The sequence below is a fragment of the Oryzias melastigma genome, linkage group LG16 (genome assembly GCF_002922805.2).
Source record: "Oryzias melastigma strain HK-1 linkage group LG16, ASM292280v2, whole genome shotgun sequence".
Classification (NCBI taxonomy): domain Eukaryota; kingdom Metazoa; phylum Chordata; class Actinopteri; order Beloniformes; family Adrianichthyidae; genus Oryzias; species Oryzias melastigma.
In genome coordinates this window covers 3,303,345-3,315,050 of record NC_050527.1, presented here as the reverse complement: position 1 = coordinate 3,315,050, position 11,706 = coordinate 3,303,345, and the positions used below count along the sequence as shown (strand labels likewise).

The 11,706-nt window shown below is 35.6% G+C and overlaps 1 protein-coding gene across 2 annotated transcripts in view; it reads left to right on the top strand.

The window, feature by feature from the left end:
- LOC112143435 (glutamate receptor ionotropic, kainate 3) overlaps positions 1–11,706 on the top strand; it is a 138,367-nt gene that overhangs the window by 78,441 nt on the left and 48,220 nt on the right. For both annotated transcript variants that reach the window (XM_024267392.2, XM_036215707.1), the window contains 3 exons: positions 2,260–2,313; positions 8,712–8,882; positions 10,078–10,221. In XM_024267392.2, the coding sequence (XP_024123160.1) occupies positions 2,260–2,313; positions 8,712–8,882; positions 10,078–10,221 (369 nt within the window). The remainder of the gene's footprint in view (positions 1–2,259; positions 2,314–8,711; positions 8,883–10,077; positions 10,222–11,706) is intronic.

The window sequence follows — 11,706 nt, the reverse complement described above, 5'->3', positions numbered from 1 at the left end:
AGTTTCGTATTCTTTTTGACCAGTCATTTCTGAAAAAAAGATAAATAGTAAAACAAGATACAAATTTGTAGTTGCTGACTTTGTGCATGTACAGTTTCTGCAGGTGATTACATCACATACTGATTGTTACAAACTTTTACAAATTGAAGTTTAATACCCTGAATTAATACTGTGTACAACGAGGTTACTAAAATTCCAAAAATACACATCCTCTCAGTCATTGTACATTGCTGGACTTTAATGAATGTGATGTGAACATTTTCAACTAAATATTAAAAGAGGAGGAATGATTTCTTTCTAGTTAGAACTTAGCAGTCACATTTAAAAAAACAAAAAAAACAACTAGACATACATAAGTAGGTAGGGAAGTGTCAGCACAAAGGTTTGCTGCATTAGAAATGAGATGAATTGCTGAGTAACTAACAATGCTTATAATGTTCACATTGCCCTGATAAAAAAGTCTATATTAACAATATAAACACATGCAGATGCGCGTTTAGGACTCATGAGTTCATGTGTCTGTACTATGGCAGGCCCTTTTTATCATAAAATATCCTCGATATCAGGCTGTTTGTAACCTAACTAGTAATATTGACTTTACATTATTTTTTTTCTTCTTGATTGCTTGAAATCAACAATTTATGATATAATATAATATAATATAATATAACTAGTTCCCATTTTGGCTGTCACTGCTAGTTGTACTTTTAGTTAGGCTTAAAACAGCCTGATATTGAGGATATTTATTTGATGATAAATGGCTTGCCATACAGTACACAAGTTTCTACAACTGTTTTCAGGCTTTATGTACAAAATCCACAGCCGTAATAATTTAAACCACTGTAATTTAATTTTGGCCAATCAGGACATATGGATGGTGTTCTTTCTAGTTCACAGAAGTCCCAATTTAGAACATTGTGGGTAAAAGGGGAAATTTAAGGGGCCAAAGTTGGCATATGATTCTTATTTGTGAAAAAAAACAAACAAAAAACTACTTTTTGAAAAGTAGATCTTTGGTTCTGGATGACAAGAAGGGAATTAGTCTATAATTGTGGAGAAGTTTTACAAGTACAGCAATACAAACACACTTGGACAATGGAATCTCCAGCAGAACGGGAGGGGGTACCAACACCTGCCAGCCAGGGGGTGAGGCTATAAGTTATGACATTTCAGTGGTCCCCTTCTTTAAAGACTTCTTGAGTGTCCAGAAAGGGCAGAGCCACCACTGGGCTGTTTTTGTCTTTTTTTATTTTTATGATGCCTGCCATTTTGATGGAGGAGGTGAGCTTGTCTGCAAGGTGAACACCCCCAGGAACAAAACATTGCTGACTCTGCAGAATGTCACAGATTGATGGTCAGTGGTGTGAGAAGGTGCTTCCCCGTTATCCTAATCTCCAACACCATAGGAGCGAGGGTGTTAGCTTGCGGTTCCGTTCCGGTAACTCCCCCTACTCAACATGCATCTGTGAGATTGTGAGTTTTTTTTGAGTCCAAAGATGAAAGAATGGCTTTGAACTTTTTAAAAAGTTTGTCCTTCTAGCATAATCAACTATAAGAGTTTAAATTATATATAAAAATGTTACATTAAAACTGATAAAATTACACAGAAACGGGTCAAAATGATGTCAGCGTAATACGCTGGAGCTAAAACTGCAGCATAAACTACAAAACAAACTTTCAAAGTCACGCATTTGACTCAAGATATAGATTTTGTTGTGAAATTGCATGCCTATAAGATCAAAATCTTATTTACATAACCTTGAGCTTTTTTTTGCTCCCACAACAGATGGTACAATTAAATGGAGAGTAATGCTACCATGGGAATGTGGTGCCTTTGAATGAATATATACCGCCAAGTGCCCGTGATTGAGTGTTGGGATGTAAAGCAAAGATTGCTGAGCTCTTTTAATTGAAGAGCCATTTCTTCGCCGTCATGACATTATATGCCCAAGGCATTTCGAGACTATTTAGATGCAGACAAAAGCAACAAAAATTGGCTCTTTCCGTAATTCTGTGGATCACATATTGTGCAAGAAATTCGAGCCAGCAACATTGGAAATAAACAACATTTTAGTCAATATGTTCATTAAAAGATGGCCCTTTTTTCTTTTTAGTCAGTTTACATCTTTAGGCCTGTTTGTTCTGAAGCTCCTGCTATGATTCTAAAATGGTCTGACATGAAAAGATAACCATTTCCTTTCTTCTGGATCTATTCATTCACACCTTTCTTTCCTGTGCTTCGTCTCTGCATCCTTTCAGGCCCAGACCATGGGGATGATGACGGAGTATTACCACTATATCTTCACCACTCTGGTAATGTACCGCGCTTGTTAATGCAAATAGTCTTGTTTGTTCTCATCTCCTTACTGCTTAAGTTTTTGATGAATGGTGGCTAATTGCCAATGGAGTTTGGATCCAGTCCATACCATCAATTTTCTTTGACAAGCTTGATGCATAATGGAGTCTTGGGTTTGCTGTAGTAAACATTAAGCTTCGGAGTGAACTTAATGGACATTCTCGAGGATGTAGTAGAAGAAACGGCAGATCAGGATTGAAAAGTAAATGTGACATCTGATTTACAAAGAATAAACGTAGATTGGATCGCTTTAAATATCAAAAATGAAGAATGCTCAATCAAATGGGAGGAGATTTACAAACATTTTTGCAAAGAAATTCTCCTAATTCTGTATTTATAATTTTGAAGTGAGTTATCCTATTTTTTCTGGTGCCTTAGTCACATGCACTTGTACTCTGGTTGATTGGTACGGAGCTGCAAGTTTTTGTGTTGGAGGGTCGTGCAGCAGCATATTAAGTAGGGCTGGGTTGATAAAATCAATTTGAATCGTTCTTAGCTTAATAGATCAATAATCGATCCATAAAAATAGAGATCAATCTAGCGCATACAGCTAAAGTCTGCTAGCTTGATGCTAATGTTAAATGGAATTTCTCTTAGGAAGGCTAATGCTAATGTTTGGTCAATGTAAACATACTCTGGTGAATAAATGAACATCTTTATGTACTCATAAGTAAGAATTTTCCAAAGGATTTTTTAAAAGTAACCATTTGTGGTCTAAAACTGTTTTTTGCTCTTCTTCTTCTGGAATAGGTGTAATGCTTTAGCGCGATCGCCACCTAGTGGCCAAACTGAAACACCCTCCAGGAGAAACAGAACATTTGTTGGAGCTTCTCTGTTTAAGAATCCAAGTAACAATCTCATTATAATTCCACAAATAAATTTGACAGTATTTGAACTGTATCAGATATGAATAACTGCAAGGGATAGGAAGGGGATGAGGGTTAGGCTTGTATGCTTGTAAAGTGTTTTACATTGTTGCTAAGACAGTGTGAAAAGCCGCTTTTCTCTGCGTCAAAATCAGCTAATTCATGATGATTCCATTAATAGTCAAAGATTTATGGTATGTCAAAGAGCGTGTTTTTTTAGATTTGCAGGTGACAGCTCCAGTGTTAAGGGGTGAAAGGGAGAACATGTGTGTCATGCAATTCCCTTGTTACTCAAGCAACAACCTTAAAGGAAGTCATGAAAATGAAATATGATGCCTGAAGTGCTGTCATTCTATTTATTTTTTTGTGCAATTAATGAATTGTGATCTGTAATTAATTAATCTAATTTTAATTGCAAATATTTTCAACATAATAATTGCTTTAAAATACTAATTTTGAGGGAGCAGAAGAGAAAAAGAAAAGACGATCTAAGAAGAAGGAGATGAGACACAAGGATGTGTTGGTGGAGAAATTGAACTATTAAACTTTGAATTTTGTTTCTTTGAAACAAACTTTTGCTTTATCATCTGGACAAAAACATGGGGGAAGAAGTGAACTTTCTCTTTGATATGATCATTTGCGAATTTTATCGTGATAATCACTTTCCTTTTAGGAAAGAACAAGAGCAGAGCGCAGTCGCTGCACTCTCTGAAACTGTTACCATGACAACATGACGCATCCCGTTTTAAATGGCCCACTTTTTGTGAAAAACGATTTAAACTTAGAAATATAACAGGATTGAAGTTCCAATAACTAATTTAGTATTTATTTTTTTTCATGTATGACAACATAATGAGGAGGATAATGCCCTTACAGCTGAACATTATCAGACATAAACAGACTTCACAGAGGCAAGAGATTAACGCGATTTAAAAAAACAACTTGATAAAATTCCGATTTTTTTTTTTTTTTATCTCTGGAAGGTCAATTTAAATTGACTCAATTTAAAGACAATGAACTTCAATCTGTATAGTCACTTTTATTTAGTTTTACCAAGACAAACACTTCTCTAAGCCCGTTTTATGTTTTCCAGAACATTCTAAAGCCAACATTTTATTCAAAAGCCCCAAATGTGGTTGAGTCCACCACAGGCCTGTTTCACTGCTGTGTGAGCAAGTTTTCATATGTTGACTGTGTCAAGGAAAAACTTAAATGCAGGAAAGATTGGCAGGAGGCAGAGGGAGAACTCAGAGTCATTTCCTTAAAAAAAAACTCTGCAGTGCATTTATATATTTGAGGAAAAATGTGCCAAATCAAAGCTCTATCCACTAATAAATATGCAGACAGTTGTCAGGGAAAAGTGTATTAAAATAAAAACTCAGCAGTGGCAGGAAGTCTAATGATAAAAAAAGCTCCAAAGCATAAAAAAGACAAGCTAGAATCGAGAAGCTGCATGAATGCTTACCATCTGATACAGAACTGAGAAAACAAAGCATTATTCAAACAGGAGACAGTCATGGTTTTAAAAAAAGCAGCTGTGGCAGTCAGTGAGGATTGATCAGGAAGCAAAAATAGACAAAATGCACAAATAATTGAAAAAATATTGGAAGTAAACTAAACTTGAATAAAGAGTGAAAGAAACGAATGCAAAAACACCTGCAATGTGTGTGTACATCAAAACACTGATTAAAACACACATTATTTATTACACTCCACCTGCACATCATCTATGAATTGTCAACTTTCCAAGTTAAACCACTGAATATTTTGAGTTGGATTCAACCACGATTTTTATTTAAACACTCTGAACATCATATCTAGCCTGCACGAGAATTCCAGAAGCACTATTCTGAGAATTGCGCCCCCAAAGGCAGAAACACAGATTTTTCTGCATTCGTACACGCAACAGAAGACATAAAAAAAATCCTTTTTACTAAAAATATTGCAGATTTACCAAGTAATGCTTTTTGATAAACAAAAATGTATAAGTCCTGTATAAAGTGATTATAGATTTTGTTTTCATACCTAATAAGTAGTGTAAAAGGCGACACGTTCTGTTGTTTAATACAGGGGTCGGCAACCTTTAACAGTAAAAGAGCCATTTGGGCTCGTTTTCTACTGATCAAAACCTAGAAGGAGCCGCATAGTCTTACTTTAGCCTTTAAGAATTTTTTTTTAAACATGAATTATGTCTATTTTTTGGCACAAACATAAGGAAAAATGTAAAAAGAAACTAGCATTTCTCAATATGAGATATTTTTGAACATTTTTACCTTTTAAGAGATGCCAAATTAGCGAAAAAGCAAGCTTGTTGCCAAACTACTAGCTGCATAAAATTTCTCAGTAAATTAAATCAGCCAAAAATGTTAGCATGTTGCTAAGATAAAAGTTAAACTCTAAATTAGTCTAAAAACTCCAGTAAATAACAAATTAGCCAAAATCTTTAGCATATTGCTAAAATATTAACTTTACTCCAAATTTGCATAAATAATTTAATTAGTGGCCAAATTAGACAAAAAAAGCTAGCTCGTTGCTCAATTCCTAGCTATACTCTTAAATGGCCTAAAAATCCTCTAAATTTGTCAAAAAAAAGTTAGCCTAGTTCTAAAATAGAAGCTAAATCCTAAATTATCCCCAAAAATTTCAGTAGATAACAAATTAGGCTAAAACATCAGCATGTTTCTAAATTATTAGCTAAACCCCAAATTAGCATAAAAGTCCATATTAGTCCAAAATTATAGTCTGTTACTAAAATAGAAGATAAACTCTAAATTAGCCAAAAAAAAAAAAACCCCAGTAGAAAACATATTAGCAAAAAATGTTAGCATATTGCTAGAATTATAGCTGATCTCCACATTTTTGAAAATCATTATTTTATTTTTCTTTAGCCAGAGAGCCACCATGGAGAGATAGAAGAGCCACATGTGGCTCTGGCGCCGCACGTTGTAGACCTCTGGTTTAATATAATCTGGTTTACACCTTTCATATTTTTTTAATGTCAGTTGGTTTGTGTTTATTCAAATAATTATAATATTAATGAAAACAGTGTAATTGTGACATTTCTTGAATTTGGATGAGGTTTTGCGCATGTGTTTTGGAAATGCAGACAGTCAAGTGTGGATTTTAGACACATTAGTGTTTTTTTCGTTGCTGTGACCAAGAAATTCAATCCATTTCTCTCTCAATGCAACATTTTTGAGAAAAATCTGAAAGCTAACATCTGTATTTGTTTTATAAGAAGTGCAATTCGCTACATCTCATGGGTGTTGAATGCTCATCATTTCTCGCACACTTAAGCGTGAGCAGACCACAGTGCACACAGAGGTGGGGGGGGGCACTGAGACAGTGGCTCCGCCCATTTCAGTTAATATATCTCAACGTAAAACTATTCTAAACAACATTTTAACAGCAGCTCCTGATTCACCACAATTTCAATAAAGTAAAACTCAGAAATGCAGTTTTAATTTTTACATGTGCTTTATTATGAGAAAAATGCTACAAGAACATGTTAAAAAAAACACCAAAAACATTCAAATAAAAAAAATATAATAAATTGGTGAGAACCATGAGTTATCCACCAAAACCGCTCTCAAAACAGAAGTTCAGCATGACAAAATATTACTAATCTGATTTACAGAAGCGAAATTACTGTCAAGCTGTTTTGTTTTGACAGAATCAGGTTACGTTAAAGAAGTAAAGGATCATGTTTCCTTTTATTTTAGAGATTTTTAACTTCAAACTGCATAACTCATGAATGCACTGTGACTCAGCAGGGATTTCCGTCGCTGAATCGCCGTCTGTACAGTGACGAGGAGACAGAACGGAGAAGTGTTGTTCACTTCGCTCTCTGTTGTTGCCTCTCTTGTGAGCTCAAGTGTGCTCACACTCCAGCTGACCAGTGTGCTGTGATGATATGATACGACACAGAGGTCCAGGCATGATGTGTGTCACCTTTCACACTTGAGGGAAAGACATTGCTCGAATCCCACCCCTCAAAAAATGTTTTGTTTTTAAGTCGAATATCTTATAGAACCAGTTTTGTGCCTACGTAAGCTCCAGTATGCTGTTTTATTGACCGATACACCATTAAGAAGATTATACTTCGTGGCTTGATTTGATCTAAAGTGATGAATACATGAATGGTGCACAAAGCAATACAATTTCCTCAGTGATATCTTTGTTTTGTCATCTCAGGTGAGGAAAGTTTCAACTTATTAGAGCGTGAAAAAGCAACAGCACAGTGGTGCGGGGGTAATAACTTCATTGTCCTTTGAAATGAGCCTTTCATAGCCCTTGTCTCACAGTAGCGATTTCTGAGAACTAAAACGCTTGTCCCTATGTGCACCCAAAAACATGCACTTCCTGTAAAGATTCAGCCCCTTTGTTGCTGCAGGAACGTATTGAGATCTGAACGTGTAAGCCACGACTCTGGGAAGTGAGTTAGAACTTTTTTTTGACACCCCCAAAGAGCCTTAATAGAAATGTCACAACAGATTAATTCTGTGATATAAACAATTGAGCGCATACTGTTTGTATTCTTACCTTCAAACCATTTCACAGAATGTCACCGGGAAATATAGGGGTTTCCTTTGATCGTTCATTATAAATGCTGGCACTGTAATGCATTGTGGGAGGGAGAGAAAGATGAGACGTTTTTTCGAGAGTAGCAACGACCTTGCTTTAGTGAACGTCTCGCATGCTCTTGCTCCCCGAGTACTAACCCCACAGGGTGCTAATGAAAAATCCGCGTTCATCCAAATCTTTTTTTTTTTTCTTCCTCTCTCTTTTCAAGCCCTCTGGCCTGTTCTAACACTACATGTGTCAACATGTGACTTCACACTTCAGATACAGTTGCTGCTGCCCCAGAAATTACAGCCACTAAAACGGAGGCTTCCAAGGGAATGCAAGTGTTGAATTATTAATACGGTCGAACAAAAAGCTTTTTCTTTTGCCTGTTAGGAGCTACCAACAATAATTATAATCAGACACCCCCTAAATAAAAACTGAATGTTACTAATTCCTGATATAGGGTTAAAGCTTGAGATTTTACTGTTGATATAAATATCGACAATATGGGAATATTTGACCCAACTCAAGATTCCCACATTACTTCTCAAAGAAAAAGAATTTAATCCTTATTCTTCCATATGTATATTTTGAAATTATCCGAGGCTAAATGTCTTTCTGCACGTGTCATTTTATTTTTTTGTTATTCAAAATACATTTTTATGGAGTGTGATATTGAAATTTATTTAAGGTTAATTTATTCTGGAATAATATTCCTGTATATTTATATTTATAGTAAAAAAATCATATTTTTAAATTTCTAAACATTTATTTTTAGAAATTTAGGAATTTAGGTTCAATAGGAATTTAGAAATGTACGTTCAATAAATGTTTTTTTCTGTTCAGCCTGCGACCTAAAGTGTGTTTTGGATTTTGTCCCCCTGTGTGATTGGGTTTGACACCCCTGTCTTTGTGTCTAAAAGGACCTGATGGCCATTAACCTGGAGCCCTATCGCTTCTGTGGCGTAAACATGACCGGCTTCCGCATCCTCAACGTGGATAATCCTCAGGTCGCATCCATCGTTGAGAAATGGTCTATGGAGAGGCAGATACCACCCAAACCTGATTCAGGCCTGCTGGAGGGAATCATGACGGTATCTTTTTTATTTTCTTCTTTATTATTATTTATTTTATTCTTAATATGGTGTGCGATTGTGTGTGTGTGTTTTTTTCTTTACACGTTTTCTGTCCAATATCTTGCTTTTTTATTCGATTATGCTTTCATATAAAGCACTTTTAAGCTATGTCAGAATTCCCACCCTAATCACCAACTACTAAAAAAACTATATAGTGCGGGGCTATATAGTACCTTGGATCTTAAAGGGTAACCAAACAGGAATATTAGATGCTGACTCCGCCCACAAGCGAAATGTTAATATCCAGTCAGATTTCTGGAGCTGCAGATCATGACACGGGACTTCTGAAATGACGCCTGACTTAAACGGTTTGACCAATCACAAAATTCAACTGTAATACCTGATTTCAACCTATAGGGGCAGCAAACAGACATTTTTTGACTATATTTTCACGAATAAAACCAGTTTAATTTAATTTTTATTAAACATTTGAGCAACATACAGTACTTTTAAACCGATTTTATAGAGGTCAACAGACAAAAAAAGTGGATTTAGGATTTTGTTACCCTCTAAAAGCACTATGGACACAATGCTCACTACTTTTTTTTGTTGTTTTTTTTAAACGGCAGATATGAGGTCACCAGTTTCACAAAGTGAAAATCAAATCAATACGAACCTTTTACAGCATCTGATTGTGACTCTACTGTGTTCTGATGGTGAAAATGTGGATGGTTTATTTAAAAAATTACATTTAAACACGTTTTTTTATGCAAAAACGTGTTTGTCCACAATGCATTGTGGTCTATATTTGCTAATGTAGTGAGCTTCGATGCATGCTAGTTTTTCGCAAAGACTTCTGGGAAATTTCTAGTGCACTCGATTTTGGAATTGTAGATTCAGACAGCACTGCAAAATGGTGAACCCATTATATAGTGCATTACAGAGTGAGTAGGGAAGGAATTTGGACATACCCTTATAACACAAGTCAGAATAGTGCTATACAAATGAAGTTTGATTTGATTTATTAAAAAAATCTAAATACACATTGAAAATTAGTATTAAGGAAGATTCTAGTTTGTTTTATGTATCTAAAGTGAGTTTAAATCATGAAAAACTATCAAAAATGTATTATTGATCGAATCTTTTTTGCTGTTTAATTGCTTGTTTCTTTTTTGCAACCATCAGCTGAAATAATGTTCACCCCTTATTCCAGACAGATGCAGCTTTGACCTATGATGCAGTCCACATTGTGTCCGTGTCCTACCAGCACGCTCCACAGATGACTGTGAACTCTCTGCAGTGCCATCGCCACAAACCCTGGAGATTTGGGGGCCGCTTCATGAGCTACATAAAAGAGGTGATGACGCTCTTCTGGACTGTTGATCGTAGATTTTTCCAATGTGGCTGATTGAAAAAGGCAAAGGTCATCGTTTTAAATTTTGCCTCTAACCAGTAAATTTGACAAATTCCTTTATAATCTCTTTTTAGAATCAATTAAGTACCTTTTGGTAATATACAATTTAGGCTGTCAATTGTAAAATAGAATGTTGTTTTAAAAAAGGCTACTGTTTCTGTTAGCATTTTTGATCATTTTTTTTATTTTGTTGAAGTTAATCAATTGTGTGCTTTAAGACTGACTATGTGGTACAACTTTTGGAGAATAGATGACAACTCCTAACATTCACACTACGCCTTAAAGTTTAATGCTCCTCTGTGCTCAGCTTCCAAAGTCAGTATGTTTTACACATTCACTGCATAAAAAAATGATGAAAAGTGTCAGAGAGCTGAGTTGCAGTCTGGTATTTATTTATTTTAGCTCTCTGGTTATGTCACCTAGACAAGATATGACATCAATAAATCTTGGCTTTCACAAAAATGGGCAAAAAAGTAAAAATGTAAATAGACGTTTTCTGAAAAAAATTTAAAATAAAATGTTAAAGTATAAATATACAATTAAATTTGACCACATAAGCAAAGAAGCTGCTTTACTTTACTTTTTTAGAGTTATACTTGTACTTTTATTTAAAAAAAAAAAAAAAGTATTCGAAAAGCAAGCCCCCAGTGGTTACCTGTAGAACTGCACCTTTCTGACTTAAGATTTTTAACAAGCTTCTACTGGAAAACCAAAGGGTTGCATCTAAGTTACGGCTCAGTACCATTCCGTCTGTCTTTGGGCAGTCAATCTTTTTAACTTTTTGGTTTTGTATTCAAGTAGACTCCTTTAAATTTAACTCTTGCAGTTATAGAATGTGCCTCCGTAAATCTCCAAGTGCTTATTCATCCATTTATAGCGCGACAGCGTGCAGTCCCAAACCCTTATTGTGTGCCACTACACCGTTCCTACAACCAGCCATTTTGGCTAGGCCAGCCACCTTCAAATGTCACAATAAAAAAAACCCTTTTGTCATCCTGTCACTGTCTTGGTCTGCACTATAACTTCAGTGACAAAGGACTTTACAAGCAATTTCTCTCACACACTGTACTTTCCCTCAAAGGTACTTCCAACTCAGCTCTTTCAGATTTTCCCCAGAGGAACTGTGTGTGTGTGTGTGTGTGTGGCCCATCAAGTCTTGGGGGAGAACAAAGGCCAGCTGTAATTCCTGTAATCAGAGACTAGCCTTTCTAGAGTCTTGATCACAACCATGTAGTCAGTTTTGAGTTAAGGACAGCTTGTTACTCAATAAGAAACCAGGACAGAATGGGGCCGAAATAAAACAGCAAGTCCTGTGTTGACCTTAAAGCCAACAAAAGTTGAAACACTTTGAAGGTAGAAGGAGGTGTGTTTGGTGGTAAATGGCAACAACTTTTGCTCCTTTAGGACTTTATCTTTTTTTTTTTTTTT